Genomic DNA, 19,424 nt, shown 5'->3' on the forward strand with positions numbered 1-19,424 from the left:
GCAGGTTGCAGTGAGCCGAGATCGCACCACTGCACTCCAGCCTGGGCGACAAAGCAACAGAGCCAGACTTAGTCAAAAAAAAAAAAAAAAAAAACACCTCACACAAAGCATATTTTATAATAAAGTGTTGAATATCTCATGTAATGTATTGAATACTGTACTGAAAGTAAAAAACAGGATGGTTGTATGGGTTCTGGAAGCATGGTTTCTACTGAATGTATATCGCTTTCACACCATCATGAAGTCAAAAAATCATAAATGGAAGCATCGTAACTCACAGACCATCTATATGTGATACACACACAGTGAGAAGTCTCCTGCCCACCCTGTCTCCTGACCCCCCCTTCCCCACACTGAAGGTATTCTGTTTCTGTCTCTTGTGTATCCTTTAAATTTTTTAATGTTTTAAAAATCATTTTTTAAATAAGCAAGAGTTTTGTCCCCAAGGGGAGCCAATGAAAAGTTTTGAGCAGGGCCCAGACAGCTCAGGGCTGAACTCTAGGAAACTTTCTGAGAGTGGAGGGTGGGCGTGCAGTTGAGCTCAGCTGTTGAAGCAGGTGACCCAGGCAGTGGTGGTGGGCGGGGCTTGGAGGAGGTGGGTGGGGCAGGCCAAGCTCCTTGCCTCTGGTGGGTGGAGGCCGTCCTAGCTCAGGTTCCACACCCTTGTCCATGCAGGTTCCTACTATCTGACCACCACCTACGGGGCCCTGGAGCACATCAAGAACTACGACAAGATCACGGTGACCCGGCAGCTGAGCGTGGAGGTGCAGGACTCCATCCATCGCTGGGAGCGCCGGCGTACGCTCAACAAGGCCCGGGCCTCCCGCTCCTCAGTGCAGGTGAGGCCTGGGACTGAGAGTGGGAGGGGCCCGATGGGACCATGTCCCAGACACCATCCCTGCGGCCTAAGGAGCCGTGACATCGCCTGGCTGCGCCAGCCGCCCAGCCCTGCCTTAGGGGAGCAGTGAGACTCCCCACACCAGAGGAAGGGCCCCCAGCCCCTGCTGCCAGCATGTGTCCAGGACTTGGGTGCGTCTGTAAACGTATCAGCAGGCGTCGGTGTTCTCGCTGGGCAAGCAGGAAGGGTGTGGGAGGAATGAGACACACCCATAAGTCCTTAGCGCCTCCTACAACCCAGCACCCTGCAAGGGCTGGAGATGGGGACTTGTCATCGCAGTCCCTGCCTTTAAGGAGCCCACAGGCTGATCTGCAGCCTTATCCCTTAGTCCCTGGACACATGCAGCAGCTGTCAAGGGTCTGCGTAACCCCCACCAACCCAGTGACCCACCCCTCCCCATATCTCTCTCTATACAGGTTCAGTATTCAAACCAGTCCTACCCCTCCCCAAGTCCATCACCCCACCCACCCCCCAGGCTGTATCAAATCCAGCTGCCCCCAGTTCCCCAAACATGCCCAGCCCAGTTCACTGGCTGCTCAGCCTCTGCCCTCGCTGGTCAATCTCCCCTTCTTCACTGGCTGTCACTGCCCATCCTTTAAGACGACTCCATTTCTCCAACAGCCCCTCTTCCGATAAGCCTTCCCTGATACACACACACCCCGTTTCCCACAGGCTGGGTGGGGTGCCCTCCTCTGGGCTTCCTGCAGTCTCCCCCTTTACAGTGCATATCACATCCTATCATCCTCTGCATATGAAGCCATCACCTCTGGGAGGGCACAGCCCATGGTTCACATGCCTCAGGGGCCCAAGCCCAAGGCCTGGGACCGAGCGGGACTGGGTGTGTAAAAAAAGGAGAGAGTTGGACCAGTGAGCCAGGCACATTCAGAGCTGGGAGCAGCTATGCAGACTCACTCCCCTGACACCCAGAGCACACCAGTCCTGAGCCCCACTCCTGGCTTTCAAGATGATGCATCTACAATAAGCAGAGCCCAGGCCTGGGAGGCAGGAGGCTTGAGTTCTGGACCTGGCCCTGTACTAACTTGCTGTGTGACCCTCAGCAATCCCTGCCCCACTCTGGGACTCAGTTTCCCTGCCCAATGGCTAATCAATTTAATACCTGACTCTCTGGGGAGAAAACAAAAGCTCTGATTTTAGTTTCTGTCCATTTCCATGGTGTGAGCCCTCCATGGCCAACTTCAACTTGGCATCACTGAATGTGGAGCTGGAAAGAAATGTATGCGATTGGCTCTCCCCGGCGGGTGTGAGCCAGCTCCAGCACACCTCTGTTCCCATCCCCTCCCAACACCCCGGCTTCCCACGGACTGTAGCGACACGGATGTTCTTGATCCAAGCCTGGCCCAGGCATCCCGTACTTCCTGCTTCCACCTTAGGGGTTCCTGATGCTGAGTCAGGCAGAGCATGGGTGAAACGGACCACCCACTGTTGGGGAGACGGAAGCTTTGGGGGGGACCCTCAGCACCACATCTGGGATCTGGGGAGGGCACTACCCTCTGCCCCCTCCCAGTGCCTCCTCTGCACCCCATGCCTTGAGGGGTGGGCACCCTTCCCTGGGGAGGGAAGCCCAGAGCCGGAGAGTCACCAGCAGGTGGATAGTGCCCTGGGAGGCCTAATGGAGGACAAGGAGCCCTAAGGTAGCCACTAAGACGGAGGGAGTGGGCCGGGCTTTTCCCCTCCTGGAAGAAATGGGCGGTCCCCGTGAAGCTCTTGACAGGAGCCCGGCCCCGCCTAAGCCCTAGCCACCATTGGCCATCACGGTCTCTGCGATGCTGGATCCTCAGCCGCTTCCCGTGCAAGTCTGCTGTTCCCAAGACGGCCACAAGGGGGCAGCCCCGCGCGCAGCGTCCCTGCCTGCAGCCCTGAGCCCCGGGGAAGGCGAGGCTGCTCCGGGCTGGAGCTTCCAGCACCTGCTCACCCATTTCTGGTAGGCGGGCGCTATCCCCACTTTACAGCCGAGGCTCGAGGAACCAAGACCACACAGGCAGTGGGAGCGGATTCAAAGCCCGGCAGGTGTGGGGCTGGGTCCCCAGGGGTGGAGGACGGCGGGCGGGCGCCCTGCTCGTGCTGTGAGTGCCCAGCCCCAGCCCGCAGGCATCGCCTCGGCCTGCCCGCCCTGCACTATGGGTGGGGCCTTCCCCACCCGACTGCGCCCAGCCTCCTTCACCCGGTCCCCTCCCGCTTTACCAAGCCCTACCCCACGCAGCTCCTCAGAGCCCCAGGGTTCTTGCAGCCCTACGGGGCTGGACTGTGCTGCCCGCCCGCACTATGGGATGCCCGGCGGGGGGGGGGGGCTCGCGTCTCCCTTTTTGTCTGTGCTGCCTTCTGTGCCCAGCATTGCGCCTGGGGTGCAGGGAACTCACCTGGAGTGGGGAAGGGAATGTATGAGTGAATGAATGGTGGGGAGCCTGTGGACCAGCAGCCAGGGGGCGCGCTGGCTCCTTGTTGGAGGGATCCCAAGTCGCCTCTTCATTCATCTCCCAGAACGTTCGGCCCAGCTGGGAAGCCAGGCAGGGAAGCCTCTGCAGGCTCACGGCAGAGACTGGAAAGGCGCAGGTGCCAGACTCACAGCCCCTTCGGCGCCCGCCACCCGCTATCCATCCAGGGAGGGGCCTGGGCCGGAAGAGGGTGCCTGGGGACACAGGGCCCCGCCGTGACCGCAGGCCCCGCGTGTCTCCGCAGGACTTCATCTGCGTGTCGTACCTGGAGCCCGAGCAGCAGGCGCGGACGCTGGCGTCGCGGGCGGACACCCCAGCCCAGGCGCTGTGCGAGCAGTGCGCGGAGAAGTTCGCGGTGGCTCGGCCGCAGGCGCACCGGCTGTTCGTGCTGGTGGACGGGCGCTGCTTCCAGCTGGCGGACGACGCGCTGCCGCACCGCATCAAGGGCTACCTGCTGCGCAGCGAGCCCAAGCGCGACTTCCATTTTGTCTACCGGCCCCTGGACGGTGGCGGCGGCGGCTGGAGCCCACCCTACCTGGTGGTGCGGGAGCCCAACTTCCTGTGAGTCCCTCCCGGGGCGCCTTCCCTCACCCCCAGGCGCACATCTGGCTCCGGCTCTGGCTGCGCACTCCCGACAGCGACGTCCACGCAGCACAGGGACATGGGCCATTCCATGACGTGCCCAGGCCAACGTCGCAGGACAGTTGTGAAAATAACATGATGCGCGGCCAAGACCACTTCCTGAGGGCAAGTCATAGCACTGAGACACTGAGAGGCCATGTTCTTCATGAGACAGAAAGGGAAACAGACTCAGAGAGGAGAGAGGCGCTCCAGGCCGCTGCAGCCAACAAACCCGCGCCCTCTTCACACGCAGCTCCTCAGGCCATTCCCCATGAGTCCCCCACACCCACCCCATCCTCGGTCTTTGCAAAGACGGGCCCGAGCTTAGTTTCCCCAGGACTGGCCGAGGAAGGGGCACTGGCCACAGCTGCTCCCCGCGCCCCTCAGGGTGGACCCAGCATCTCAGGAGCACCTCAGGGTGTGGGTTAAGAGACAGGCCTCCACCCCTGCACCAGAGCCTGTCCTTAGCTCCCAGTGCCCCCAGACCCCGCAGCTCTGTGCCCCCCAAGAAGTAGCCAGACACACGTCGGGGCGCCAAGCAGGGCCAGCTCCATGGACCCATGGACAAGCCCAGCCCCGCCTCAGGGAAAACAGGGCCTTTCCCTACAGGACACGCCCCAGAGCTGTGGCAGATTGCAGGAGCCATTGTGTGGGGAGAATTTAATAAAAATCCCTTTTGAAAATGACATTTCCTTTTCTGAAGGGTCTGGAGCTCTGCACAGCCAGCCCTGCATTCACAGCCTCACCTCCTTCCCAGGTGGCTTCAGAAGACCCTCTCTTTGCCATGGGGATCCTGTCCTCTGCCAGAACCTGTGGCATACTCTTAGCCACCCTCAGCCCTTGGGACCCTGGGCCCTGTCTGCCCCTCAGCCTCCCACCATCCTTAGTTCCCATCATTCCCAGCTTAGGATCAGAACCATCTGTCACCTCTCCCAGAGATGCCATTCCCTGTAGTCTTTGCCTGGTCAGCTCCTATACATCCTCCTCCAGGAAGCCTTTTTTTTTTTTTTCTCCCCGAGATGGGGTCTCGTCTCATTCTGCTGCCCTGGTGGGAGTACAGTGGTGTGATCAGAGCTCACTGCAGCCTCAACCTCCTGGGCTCAGGAGGTCCTCCCACCTCAGCCCCCCAAGTAGCTGGGACTACAGGCAGGTACCACCACACCTGGCTAATTTTTGGTATTTTTTGTAGAGACAGGGTTTCACCATGTTGCCCAGGCTGGTAGGAAGCCTTTCCTAATTCCCCAGGTTGGACCAGACAGTCCTCCCATGGTCTGTCTGGCCCAACCGTGCTCCCACAGCCCTCTGGACTTGGACTTGTCTGTCTCACAAGAGAGACCATCAAATTTTACTATCTACCGATGCCTCTGCTTTCTTCTTTTTTTTTTTTTTTTTTTTTTTAAGACGGAGTCTTGCCCTGTCGCCCAGGCTGGAGTGCAGTGGTGCGATCTTGGCTCACTGCAATCTCCACCTCCCGGGTTCATGCCATTCTCCTGTCTCAGCCTCCCGAGTAGCTGGGACTACAGGCGCCCGCCACCACACCTGGCTAATTTTTTGTATTTTCAGTAGAGACGGGGTTTCACTGTATTAGCTGGAATGGTCTCAATCTCCTGACCTCGTGATCCGCCCGCCTCAGCCTCCCAAAGTCCTGGGATTACAGGCTTGAGCCACCGCGCCCAGCTTTTTTTTTTTTTTTTTTTTTTTTTTTTGACAGAGTCTTGCTCTATCACCCAGGCTGGAGTGCAGTGGCTCAATCTCAGCTCGCTGTGCAACTTCTGCCTCCTGAGTTCAAGCAATTCTCGTGCCTCAGCTTCTCGAGTAACTGGGATTACAGGCCTGCCACCACCCCTGGCTAATTTTGTGATTTTAGTAGAGATGGAGTTTTGCCATATTGGCCAAGCTGGTCTCAAACTCCTGACCTCAAGTGATCCGGCCGCCTTGGCCTCCCAAAGTGCTGGGATTACAGGCATGCGCCACCACACCCGACTGAGGCCTCTGTTTTCTCCACCAGATTTGCACCATTTGTGTCTGTCCTCAGCATTGATTGGAAATAGGTATTCATGAGTGCTTTCCACATGTCAGCACTTTGCTAGGCCCTGGGAACCTGCACAGAACTCATGCAGAGCCACAGCATGAGTGGTCCTGAGCTGGGCATCCAGGGAATGGCAACTGAAATGGGCTGAGTTAAATTCCTGGGCACCAACCAGTTCACTCATCCAGTCAACAAACACCTGTTAGACTGGACCTGGGCCAGCACGATGGGAGCTGCAAGGGGTACTCCCAGATGCAGCCTGGTCCTGGAGGTTGGTGTCACCGATGTTGAATAAAAGGCAAATACCCAGACGGTGAGGGCACCCAGCCGTGATCCCAGATTGCCCCCCACCACCCTCACCCCAATCCCTGCCAATGCAGACACCATTCTCTTCCTCTGCTTCCAAGCTCCCATTGGTCCTGGGCTGGCCTAGGCAACACAGCCTCGTGCCCCAGCTCTCAGGCCATCAGCACCCTGCCACTCGCTAGGCCCGTGCAATCTCGCAGATGCTGACAGATGCCCATACATTCTTCAAAATCCATCTTCAGGCTCATAAGCCTGGTGGGAGAGGTTAGGGGGTTCTGTTTCCCCAACCACCCGGTGGGCCAGGTATGGCCCAGGCTTGGGGTGGAGCTGGGGTTCTGATGCCTGCTCTGGGTTCTGATGCCTGCTTCCCAGGAATGGGACGGAGCTTGCCAGTGGCCTGGACTGAGGGAGTCGCTGTAAGAACATGTGTATGTGTGCATGCGTGTGTGTCAATGTGTGTTTGCACGTGTGGGCCAGGCCCTCCATTCTGAGGCCAATGCTGGAATCCACCTTTCAGGAGAGGCTGGCGAGTCCCCGTGAGCCCCCAGACAGCAGGAGAGGGGTTACCTGGAGCACTTGCCATCTGGATGCCTGTGCCCCCAGGGAGCTGTGACTGGGAAAACTGGGGGGCCTGACCCAAAGCCAGGAGACAACATAATGTGAGCTTCAGGACTACCTGGCACTGGTTAGCGATTCCCCTGCATCATTTTATTTAATCCACGAAACAGCCTCTTAGAGGCACGTATTTATGGATGAAGCCATAAAGGCCCAAAGAAAGATGTATTGGTCTGTTAGGGCTGCCACAGCAAAGTGCCACAGAATGGGGAGCTTAACAGACACTCATTTTCTCACAGTTCGGAAGGCTGGAAGTTCAAGACCAAGGTGTTGCAGGGTTGGTTTTTCCTGAGACCTCCCTCCTGAGCTGGCAGAGGCCACCTTCTCTCAGCGCCCTCACTCAGTCTCCTCCCTGGTCACACATCCCTGGTGTCTCTTCTTATAAGGACATCAGTTGTATTGGATTAGGGCCCACCTGAATGGCCTTATTTAACTTTATTTATTTATTTATTCTTTTTTTGTTTTATTTTATTTTTTTCTGAGACAGAGTCTCGCTCTGTTGCCAGGCTGGAGTGCAGTGGCATGATCTCGGCTCACTGTAACCTTTGCCTCCCGGGTTCAAGCAATCCTCCTGCCTCAGCCTCCAGAGTAGCTGGGATTATAGGTGCCCAGCACCATGCCCAGCTGATTTTTTTGCTTTTAGTAGAGACGGAGTTTCGCCATGTTGGCTGGGCTGGTCTTGGACTGCTGACCTTGAGTGATCCGTTGCCTCGGCCTCCCAAAATGCTGGGGTTATGGGCATGAGCCACTGTGCCCGGCCTAATTTAATCATCTCTTCAAAAGCTCTGTCTCCAAACGCAGTCACCTTCCCATTTTCTCAATCACAGCTCCCTGGGGACAGAGGCATCCAGATGAAAAGGCTCCAGGTAACCCCTCTCTTGCTCTCTGGGGGCTCACGAGGGCTCCCTGGCCTCTCCTGACAGGTGGACCCCAGCATTAGCCTCAGGGCAGGCACACACGCGCGCATGCCCTGGGGTGCTGGGGGTTAGGGCTGCGACATACACATTTTTGGAGGGACACTATTTAGTCTATAGCAGGGGTTGACTTGTCCTGCCCAGTTCATGCCAGCAAAATGAGTCTGACCCTCAACCTGTGGCTCTCTATCCTGCCCTCATGCCGCATCCCAAGTGACGTATCTGTAGAAAACCAAAGTCGGACAAGCCTTGGCTGTCAAACCCCAGTTCCTGGGGACCCTGCCTGAGGCAGTGGCCATTGTAATCTGACTGCCGGGCCCAGGATGCAACTGATGAGCCCGGGCATCTCCGCAGCCCCAAGCGAGGGCTGAGGAGTCCAGAGCTGGGCGTGTGTGTGTCCAAGGGTGACCTGGCCACAGGCCGTGATGTGTGACAGGGTCTGTCTGTGTCTCCTCCCTGGCATTTGTCCCTCTCCCCATGGCCGGCTGGCTCCCTCCTTCCTGTGCTTTTACACTTCACAGCCTGTGGGTGGGACTGGGCCAGCAGTGCTGGGAGAAGCCACCCAGGGTTTTCACAGAGAGACCGGGCATGCCTGGCCCTGTGCCTCCCCATCCCCTTGGCCCTCCCATGATGGCTGGGCACAATGTCCTACCTGCCATGAAATGTCCCAAACTGACACTGAAGAGGCCTGGCCTTGGATGGCCCCACAACCCCTTAATGGGGTGTACTGCCTTCTCCTCAGGAATAAGCAAGTTTCTTCTGTCAGGGTCCAGACCCACAGATGAGGTGGATAGAGAGAAACAGAAACCCGGGGGCAGGGGACAGCCAGAGGAGCAGTTGGGGGGGGGGTCCCCTGGGTGCAGGGTAGACACCCCTTCCCTCACCCCACATACACTCACAGATGAGCCTGCCCCCCCCCCCCCCCAGCAGGCCCGAGGCCGTGTCTGCAAAGCCGGGCACACATTTGTGAGTCTGGTTGCCAGGTACCCGCTCAGCTGGCCGGGATCCAGGACTCAGATGCCTCCTGCTAAGAGGGATCATCAGGTGGAGGAGAGGGAGCAGCTGTGGCTGGCAGCAGGCCCTACCGTCACAGGAAGGTCACGTGGAGCAGGGCCTTGGAGAGAAAAGTGCCACCTCCCAGTGGCGGCTTTTCTCCTCCCCAGTTTGCTGGGAAATGCTGGCTTCCAGGAAAGCTGTACAGGAACCTCATCTTTGCAGCCCACGCAGCCCTAAGCTAGCAGGAAACTGAGATGTTTGACTTCAGGGTCAGAAAACCTACTCAGCAATACAGTGGGGAAAACTGAACTAGAGCAAGAAGACCTGGACTCCACGCCAGCTGCAAGCCCTATGCATGTCGTTAACGGCTTTGTGCCTCGGTTTCCCCATTCTTAAAATGACAATGCATATTATATCCTAACTTCCCAGGCTAGTTGCAGGGATCCTCCAAGTTCCTGGGTGGGGGCAGGCGGGGGAAGTCTCAGATCTTCTTGAAATGGTAAATCAACTCAAGGCTAGCACATATGGGCACGGAGGGTGTTCACTGCCAAAGTTGCATGGCTGAGGGGACAAGTGGGGCTGAAATCAGAGCCTGCACCCTGTCTTTGGGCCCATGTCCACTCAGAGGAAGGGACATCTTTTCCAAATCTGTGTGAAGGGATTTTATGGTCTAGAGTGAGTACAGGACTCAAATCTGGGGGTTGCTGAGCAATGGGGCTACTTTCTGTTCAATGTGACCAGCAGAGGGCACAGCACTTTACGGGGCCTGCAGAATGGATGGCGTGTAACCAGCCTGGAGCAAGGAAAGAGGGCATCCTGGAGACAGGGGTGTCTGCACTAGGTCTTGAAAGGTAAGAGGTTGGCCAGAGCAGACGGGAACCGAAGAACCCCTTCTAGACTATTTGAAGACAATTTTCCATGGGTCACTTGCATTTCTGCATGTATACTGAAAAGTCATTGGCAGCTTTTATTCCAGACTGTGTTTTTAAGATTGCTTGAGTATCTCGGAAGATCCCGATAGTTTCTCCCTCCTGGGAAGACAGCAGATTTTTTCTCCTGACGAGGATGATAAAATCATACTTCTCACTTTGGAGAATAATGTCTCCTTCCAGGGCAAAACGTGGGCAGGAGTGCTAGCCACCTTCTCTAAATGATTGAGTTTCCCAAGCTTGAGATTTCTGAGTCGTGACACGGACCCACTGTGTGCTCAGCATCCACCCGGGTCCACCTCTGTAACACTCAGGGGACCTGACAGGTAGGAGTCGTCAAAGCAAACATGAGGCTCGTGCACCCTGCTGCGCCGTGTCTCATAGAGTCCTTTGTCTTTGACACTGGAGTCTCTTATCTGCCAGCACCTATGAGACTGCACAGGCTGCCTTGATGGCCTGCAAGTGGGTAAAACCCCAGACTCCCGGCAGTTCTTGACAATGAAGAAGGAAGACAGTGAAAAATCATGGAAACAGTAATAAGACTATGCGGTATGCAGGGGAACCAGCCACTTCAAGGTCGCTTAAACATAAAGCCTGAGACGAGAAGTGGGAGATGGGCCTGAGTGAGCAGGTTGGACCAGGCCCTGAATGCTCTTGATTGGCAGCAGACGGAGTCTGGAAATCCTCCGCCCATAACTAGGAACCGGATTAGAGGAGCCAGGTTGAGGCAGGGGAGGCTCTGCTGAGTCCTGCCCTGGCACTCTGGCCAGGAGGGGAGGTATAAACGGGGAAAGGGCTGTGGGATGGGAGGCAGAGTTAAGTTTGGGAAATGTTGAACATGGAAAATCAGCAGAATGTGGTGGCCGACTGGAATGTGTGAAAGGAGAGAAAGGATCCTAGAGAAAACTTCCAGATTTCTGGCTTGGATGCTGTGATGAGGGGCGGTGCTATCAGCTCAGCGAGCGGGGAATGCAGGCTGGAGGGCAAACAAAATGCATCAGCTTTGGGTGTGTGGAGTGTGAGGGGCACGCAGGACACCAAGTAGATGTGGGGTCAACAGGGGCCTCTGTACCTGTTAAGGATCAAATATTCTGCAGAGGGGAGGGCGCTTCTGCCTCCAGGAAGTCCTTGCTTGTCTCATAGCAAGCACCCAGACCCTACTTCCAGTCCTCCTGGCTGGCTTGGTGACCATCTCCCATGAAAGGCTGCAGCCACCTCAGCTGACTTCATGACTTGTCCTCAGTGAAATGCAGTGACCAGTTCTCCTGGGGACAATGTAAACATACTACAAAGATGTGGCCCCTAAACAGCTAAAAAATAAAATGTGCTGTGTCAAAAAGAGCTAAGAAACATGAAAAAAATTGATACAAGATGTGTGATGCAGTGGCGCATGTCTATAATCCCAGCTACTTGGGAGTCTGAAACAGGAGGATTGCCTGAGCCCAGAAGTTCAAGACCAGCCTGGGCAACATAACAAGACCCTATCTCAACAATTAATAAATAAATAATGTTAAAGACATGAAAGAATAACCTAAATTGGAATTAGGAAAACTTAGATAATAGAACTGAGGAAAAAATTAGAAAGAATCATTTCAGAAATAAAAACTGAGAAGAACACAAGATCATAGAAACACAACTAAAAATGCATTATTTGGAAAAGAGGATTTTTTTCTTATTTTCTTATTTTAGTTTTTTTCTTTTTAAAGACGGGATTTTGCTCTGTTGCCCACTGCAGCCTCCAACTCCTGGGCTCAAGTGGTCTTCCTGCCTTAGCCTCCCAGGTAGCTCAGACTACAGGTGTGCACCACCATGCCCAGCAAATTCCTTTCTTTCTTTCTTCCTTCCTTTTCTTCCTTTCTTTCTTCTTTCTTTCCTTCTTTTTTTCTCTATCTCTCCCTCCCTCTCTCCCTCTTTTTTCTCTTTTCCTTCCTTCCTTTCTTTTTTTTTCTCTTTCTTCTTTCCTTTTTCTTTTTCTCTTTTCTTTCTTCTTTCTTTCCTTTGTTTCTTTTTCTCTGTCTCTCCCTCCCTCCCTCTCTCTCCCTCTTTCTTTTTCTTTTTTCTCTCTCTTTTCTTTTCCTTCTCCCCTTCCTTCCTTCCATTCCTCCCTCCCTCCCTCCCTCACTCTCTCTTTCTTTCTCTCTCTCTCTCTCACTCTTTTCTTTTCTTTTTTTCTTTCTTTGACAGGTCTCACTGTGTTGTTGCCCAGACAGGCCTTGAACTCCTGGCCTCAAGTAATACACCTAATACCTAATAGGAGGTGTGTAGCTGGGATCATAGACGTGAGTCATCAAGATGGCTGATAAAATATTTTTCAATACAAAAGAAATAGGGCCAGGCACCCTAGCTCACACCTGTAATCCTTGCACTTTGGGAGGACGAGGCAGGCAAATCACCTGAGGTCAGGAGTTTTGAGACCAGCCTGGCCAACATGACGAAACCCTGTCTCTACTAAAACTACAAAAATTAGCCGAGCATGGTAGTACATGCCTGTAATCCCATCTACTCAGGAGGCTGATGCGGTAGAATCACTTGAGCCTGGGAGGTGGAGGTTGCAGTGAGCCGAGATCGCGCCACTGTACTCCAGCCTGGGCTGCAGAGTGAGACTCTGTCTCAAAAAAAAAAAAAAAGAAGAAGAAGAGGAGGAGGAAGAGGAGGAGGAAATGGAAGCCAAGTGTGATGGCATTTGCTTGTAATCCTAACTACTAGAAAGGCTGAGGGGGGAGGATCCCTTGAGCCCAGGAATTCGAGGTTGCAGTGAGCTGTGATGGTGCCACTGCACTCCAGGCCTAGGTGACAGAGTGAGATCCTGTCTCTTTAATACAAAAGAAGAAAAGAAAAGAAAGAAGAGGAGACAAGAGGGAAGAAAGAGAGAAAGAAAGGAAGGAACGAGGGAAGGAAGGAAGGAAGGAAAGAAGGGGCTGGGTGTGGTGGCTCATGCCTTTAATCCCAGCACTTTGGAAGGCCAAGGTGGGCAGATCACCCAAGGTCAGTAGTTCAAGACCAGCCTGGCCAACATGGTGAATCCATCTTTACTAAAAAATACAAAAATTAGCCGGGTGTGGTGGCACGTGCCTGTAATCCCAGCTACTCAGGAGGCTGAGGCAGGAGAATCGCTGGAACACTGGAGGTGGAGGCTGCAATGAGTCAAGATCACGCCACTGCACTCCAGCCTGGGCAACAGAGTGAGACCCTGTCTCAAAAAAAAAAAAAGAAAAAGAAAAAGGGAAAAAAAAGTAAGGGAAGGAGAGAGAAAGGGAAGGAAAAGAAAAGAAATCAAAGATACCAAAAACAAAATCCATGAAGGAAAAAGTAAATTGGCCTTTATTAAAATTAAAAACTTCTGATCTGCAAAAGACACAGTTAGGGAAACGAAGAGACAAGCCACAAACTGAAAGAACATATTTGCAAAACACATATCTGATAAAGGACTTGGATCCAAAGAATGCAAAGAACTCTTAAACCTCAACAGTAAGAAAACAAACACCCAACTAAAAAATGGGCAAATTAATCTGGAATTAGACACCAGAAAAAAAAAATTGGCATAAGCTCACCCAAGAAAATGCACAGAGGGCAGATAAGTATACGAAAAGATGCTCAATGTGACTTGTCATTAAGGAATTGCACATTAAAATGAGATATTACTACACACTTAGGAGAATGGCCAAAATCCGAAAAACTGACACAAGCTGGTAAGGAGGCAGGGCATGAGGAACTTGCATTCATTGCTGCTGGGAATACAGGACACTGCATCCGCTTTGGACGGCACTTTGGCAATTTCTCACAGCGCTAAAGAGTCTTACCATACGATCCATACAACTACATTGAAAACCTAAGTCCACACAACGGTTGAATCAAACACAGGGGATTTTTGGATATTGGACATTTTGCATTTGCCAAAATAGATAGAACTTCATAGTTCAAAGAGTGAACCTTGATGTGTGCAGATTTTAAAATATCACTTAGGAAGTTAGGGGATCCCAAGATGGAACACAGACTACTACAATATAATCTAACCATATTATAAATGTATGAAACATCCCCACTGAAAAGATGTGTGTGTATGTGTGTGGCTTCCAGCTGTGCTGTGTACATCCCAGATCCTGTAAGTAATAAAATCTTTATTTCTATCTTGTGTCTCCCCTAATCATGGAAGGGGTGCTCTTCACTTTAAAGATCCTAAATAAAAACAACTTTTTTTTGAGACGGAGTCTCACTCTGTCTCTCAGGCTGGAGTACAGTGGCGTGATCTCGGCTCACTATAACCTCCGCCTCCTGGGTTCAAGCGATTCCCTGCCTCAGCCTCCCGAGTAGCTGGGACTACAGGCATGAGCCACCACACCCGGCTAATTTTTATATGTTTAGTAGAGACAGGATTTCGCTATGTTGCCCAGGCTGGTCTCGAACTCCTGACATCAGGTGATCCACCCACCTCAGCCTCCCAAAATGCTGGGATTACAGGCGTGAGCCACCGCACCCGGCCAGAAACAACTTTTGATGAGTGGGGAGAAGGTGAGGAAGGTTGGAGGAAAGAAGGGTACTTTAAACTGTCCCTGGTGGGTCTGCAGAGGAGATGGGAAAGGCATTCCAGGGCAGGAGGAACAGCAAGGAACAAAGGCACAGGAGGCTGCAGAGCCCAAGGAGTACAGACGAGCAGAAAACAGCAGAGCAGCGGGAGGGGGGACCTGGGGTGATGAGGCTGGAAAAGACGATGACGGAGGAGGCCCCCGCTAGGAGGTGCAGGAATATCAACCACAAAGTCAGGGTCGGAAGAGAATATTTGGGTTCTGTTATAAATCTTTATTTTTTAAGACTTGAACACTTGCAGAATTAAATACAAAAGCAATCAAAAATCATAATAATTTCTAAAAACAGTTTTCCATTTGGGGCTTGAGGCCCTCTTCAATAAAATCATTGTGAAGATTGAAAGAGGTTTTGGTTCAAATTTCTCAGAATAAAGACTCCTTTTGTGAGGGGCTACATCAGAAGCCCCCATGAACTTCCTGCTCCTTAAAACTAACGGGCAAAAACAAAACAAAACAACAAACCTCCTAGGAAGCAAATACGAGCCTTCTCGATACGGAGCTTTCCCCACCCCAATTTGTAGTTTTCCAGAAGAGACTGGGGAAGTAGGTAATAGTGAGCAAGTCATCCTGTGAAGAAGGCCCTGGAGCGAGCCCTGGAGTGGGGGCTCCCCAGGAGGGCCCGGAGCAGCGGGGGGCTTCTCACTCCGCCTCTCCAGTCTCTGATCAGGACACAATCAGTGGGGCACTCACACTTGGAAAAGCTTCCAGGAGGCAGCTCTTTAGTAGTGACCAAGGCACACGTGGTCCATGGACAATTTTATCCTGCGACAGACAGGAAGAAGAACTTGGTGAACCGTGTCAACTCTGAAGAAAGGCAGACAAACACAAACCCACATGCAGAAGGCAGGCAGTTAGGACAGGCCCGCCCAGCAGCTGTCACTAAGAACGCGGCTTCGGGACCCCACTGACAAACGGCTCTAGAGGAAAGCTGGAGGGAGCTCCTGGCAGAAGTGAAACTGCCCAGTTGCAGAAGAGGATGGCAGCCCCTTCTGCTTTCAGAATGACATCGACCTTCCAAGTGCCACCGCTGCGTTAGTTACCTGTGAAGCGGATACGGCTTCTCACAAAGGTTGACCAGCACGTACAAATGTCTCAACGCATACTCGTACTGGGAGAAAACAAACAAGACGGAATGAAACATCCCCATCTCACCACACAATCCACTCCGCTTTTGCAGTTACAGAGGGAAAGCTTCTTGGCCAGTGGCTCTTGCCTTACTTTGGTTCATGGATCCTTTCCCAACCTTTAGATAATCTGGTGATATTTATGGACTATCCCCCAGGAAAGAGGCACACATGCCAGGGTTTGCAAGCAAGTGGGGACGGGGGTGTCTGGTGGGGTTCTGCACTCTCAAATCTGAGGGCAGGACTCCTGACGGGGAACTCCCGATGGCTCTGCTCCCCGCCATGGCCTGGGATCTCCCGGTGAAGTCTGCCTTTGGATTCTGGGAACCTTATTCTGGGAGGGACACACCAGCAAGGGAGATGGATGGTGCATGAAAGCCACACTGGATCACACCAGGGAGGAGTGAAGCAGCGGGGATGTTTATCTTGAAACAAACTTCAGGGGAACCCAAGAACTCTATGAGAACAAAGGAAGAGGTTCACTGTGCATGACTCCAAAGGTCAAAAAACCCAGACTGGGCCGGGTGCGGTGGCTCATGCTTGTAATCCCAGCACTTTGGGAGGCCGAGGTAAATGGATTGCCTGAGGTCAGAAGTTCTAAGACCAGCCTGGACAACATGGTGAAACCCCATCTCTACTAAACATACAAAAATTAGCCAGGCGTGGTGGTGCGTGCCTGTAATCCCAGCTACTGGGGAGGCTGAGGCAGGAGAATCACTTGAACCCAGAAGGCAGAGGTTGCAGTGAGCTGAGATCATGCCACTGCACTCCAGCCTTGGCAAAAAGAGCAAAACTGCATTTAAAAAAAAAAGAAAAACAAACGAAGACTGGAGGGGTAAAGTCGAGCTACCTCAACTCTGCCCCAGTGTGAAAGCAGCCAGGGACAATAGGGAACTGAGCAGGATGTGGCTATGTTCCAATAAAAAACTTTTTTTTTTGGAGACAGAGTTTCACTCTGTCTCCCAGGCTACGGTATAGTGGCACAATCTCGGCTCACTGCAACCGCCACCTCCCTGGTTCAAGTGATTCTCCTGCCTCAGCCTCCCGAGTAGCTGGGATTACGGGCGTGCACCACCGCGTCTGGCTAATTTTTGTATATTTAGTAGAGACGAGGTCTTACCATGTTGGCCAGGCTGGTCTGGAACTCCTGACTTCAGGTGATCCACCCACCTGGGCCTCCCAACGTGCTGGGATTACAGACACGAGCCACCACGCCCGGCCCCAATAAAACTTTATTTACAAAAACAGGTTATGAGGGAGAAACAGGCCTGTAGGCCGGTTTGCCAACCTTTCTCTAGAAGGATCGAAGCACCACATGCTACTGACCAGGAGGCTTTTCAGCTGCCTTCCAATTCTACATCTGCAGAAACTCAGCACTTCTCCTCCATGGGCCACACCTGACCTCAGCTGTCTTGGGAAGAGGTCAGAACAGAGCCAGAAGGCAGAAGATGTGTGTGGCTGGTGTGAGGGGCAGAGGCGAGGGCGGGGATTGGCAGGGACAGCAGAAGTGTGAAGAGAAGTAACCGTTTTTCAAACTAGAAGTGAGAGCTGTCATCTGTCATCTATGGCTCTGGTAAACTCTCCTACCACTGGGACGAGAGGAGTGTTCCGGGGCCAAGATTTAAAATCAGTGAATTTGGACAACCCTCGTCCTCTCTGAAATGAGCCCACTGTTTCTCAGCCTGGATGGAACCTTCTATAAAGTTGTCCATCCAGTGTGACTGCCGGGGGACAATATGAATTCAGCTTCTGGATTCCAGACGTGGGGAGAGCCCCGCCGGCTCACCGTGGGGGAGTGCCAGTTGAAGCAGTGGGTCCGGAAGTGCAGCAGGGCCTCTGGGTAGCAGCTGTGCCCTGTGAGCGGGGCTCTCTCGGACAGGAGCTGCTCCACCTCAGCCTCGGACGCTGCCAGCAAGGAGACGATCTTGCGCACTGACTTCTCAATGAGGTGCCTGGCCTGGGGAGAAACGCGGCCTGTCAGAATGTGCCTCCCTGAACGCGGTCTCTTGGGGAGCCAGGAACAGTGAGAAGTGCATTCAAAGGCTTCTCCACACAGCCCTCAGCCTCCCGCAGGTTCGAGGAAATAACAATCAATGCATTCCGAGAAAGGCCAAAGATGTCTGTGCCCACTTCTGCGACGGCCAGAAAGACCTGCCTCTTGGGGATCTTCCAGCATGATGCAAACATTTGTATCAAAAAACAACCACTGCGGCCGGGCGTGGTGGCTCACGCCTGTAATCCCAGCACTTTGGGAGGCTGAGGCAGTAAGATCACTTGAGGCCAGCAGTTCCAGATCAGCCTGGGCAACACAGTGAGACCCTGCCTCTATTAAAATAAAAATTTTAAAAAACTAAAAAAAAAAAAAACCTTTGCTCTACAAGCAAGTTCTGTCCTACCCGCTCTCCAGCCAGGGTTGGTCTGCTTCATATCTGCATTCCACAAAGACCCTCCACCCACTGTGTGTCAGACCAGCAGTTCCCCGGCGTGGTCCGGAACCAGACTCCCCAAGAGCTCTCAGGCTCTGGAAGGTCTTCCCTTCCTCAACTCTGTATCTTTACAAGGCTGGATTTTCTTCTTACGCTTCAGCCAAAAGAACAGCACCCAACAGCGAAAGCAGAAGCCAGTTCAAGGATCCAGCTGTCTTCTAGTAATGCCGGACACAAAAGAGATTCCACACAAATGTAAAGCAATGCCACTCTTCTCACCAAAGTGGTTTTTGTTTTGGAAAATGGTTATTTTTCATAGAAAAATATTAATGCAAAATGTTATTTGTTACAAATATTGTTATTTGTAAATGAGTTAAATATTTTTAAATCTTAGTTTTAATTTTTTCACAATAATCTTTTACTTTACATAAAAGTATAATTATGCAATAGTTAAATGGTCTTAGAAATAGTTTTCTAATTGGCAGCAGATACCAAAGAAGTCCTATATGATTTACACAGTTGTTTAAGCAAACGTAAGAAAACTCTTGAGCCGGGTGCGGTGGCTGATGCCTGTAATCCCAGCACTTTGGGAGGCTGACGCAGGTGGATCACCTGAGGCCAGGAGTTTGAGACCAGCCTGGCCAACATGGTGAAACCCGGTCTCTATTAAACATACAAAAAGTTAGCTGGGCATGGTGGCAGATGCCTGTAATCCCAGCTACTTGGGAGGCTGAGGCAGGAGAATCGCTTGAACCCAGGAGGCAGAGGTTGCAGTGAGCTGAGATCACACCACTGCACTCCAGCCTGGGCAGCATGAGCAGAACTCCATCTCAAAAAAAAACCAACAAAAAAAAACAAAACCTCTGGTTCAGTTTCTGTGAACCATCAAAAATGTCCTTTCATCTCATCCTAATTTAATGCAATAAATATCAATAGACATAACCCACCATGAACAAAAGCCCTTTGGGATGAATAATTTAAAGAGTATAAAGGGGTCTGGCCGGGTGAGTGGCCTACTTCTGTAATCCCAATACTTTCGGGGCCCAGGTGGGAGGATCACTTGAGCTCAGGAGTTTAAGACCAGCCTGGGCAACACAGGGAGACCCCCAGCTCTATAAAAAAATTAAAAAATAAAGAGGCCTAAGAATGAAAAGTCTGAGAACTACTGTGCTACACTGCGTTTGACAGCAACTAAAAATATGTCCTGGTTAATACAGCTGTCACACACAGGGTACCAATTTTGGGGATAATTAGATATATGCATTTAAAACAAACCACACTGATTACAAAAAGGAATCCTGCCTAGATAGGTGGATCACCTGAGGTCAGGAGTTCGAGACCAGTCTGACCAACATGGTGAAACCTCATCTCTACTAAAAATACACAAATTAGCTGGGCGTGGTGGCACGTGCCTGTAATCCCAGCTACTCGGGAGACTGAGGCAGGAGAATCACTTAAACCCGGGAGGCGGAGGTTGCAGTGAGCCGAGATCACACCACTGCACTCCAGCCTGGCGACAGAGCAAGACTC

General features: G+C 52.4%; 2 protein-coding genes across 10 annotated transcripts in view; one reads left to right on the forward strand and one right to left on the reverse strand.

Moving 5' to 3' along the window:
* RIN3 (Ras and Rab interactor 3) overlaps nucleotides 1-4,655 on the forward strand; it is a 183,973-nt gene extending 179,318 nt beyond the window's left edge. For 6 of the 8 annotated variants that reach the window (XM_065549265.1, XM_065549266.1, XM_045396890.2 and 3 more), the window contains 2 exons: nucleotides 676-839; nucleotides 3,596-4,655. In XM_065549265.1, coding sequence (XP_065405337.1) covers nucleotides 676-839; nucleotides 3,596-3,916 — 485 coding nt within the window. In that variant the 3' untranslated portion in view covers nucleotides 3,917-4,655. Of the gene's footprint in view, nucleotides 1-675; nucleotides 3,470-3,595 lie in introns of all 8 variants that reach the window. The other 2 variants (XR_012416082.1, XR_012416083.1) reach the window with 1 other exon arrangement.
* Nucleotides 4,656-14,537: 9,882 nt separating this feature from the next.
* LGMN (legumain) overlaps nucleotides 14,538-19,424 on the reverse strand; it is a 43,398-nt gene continuing 38,511 nt past the window's right edge. For both annotated transcript variants that reach the window (XM_005562054.4, XM_065549267.1), the window contains exons 12-14: nucleotides 17,255-17,425; nucleotides 15,385-15,452; nucleotides 14,538-15,106 (exon numbers count right to left, since the gene is read on the reverse strand). In XM_005562054.4, the coding sequence (XP_005562111.1) occupies nucleotides 15,064-15,106; nucleotides 15,385-15,452; nucleotides 17,255-17,425 (282 nt within the window). In that variant the 3' untranslated portion in view covers nucleotides 14,538-15,063. The remainder of the gene's footprint in view (nucleotides 15,107-15,384; nucleotides 15,453-17,254; nucleotides 17,426-19,424) is intronic.

This window comes from Macaca fascicularis, chromosome 7 (genome assembly GCF_037993035.2).
Source record: "Macaca fascicularis isolate 582-1 chromosome 7, T2T-MFA8v1.1".
Classification (NCBI taxonomy): Eukaryota; Metazoa; Chordata; class Mammalia; order Primates; family Cercopithecidae; genus Macaca; species Macaca fascicularis.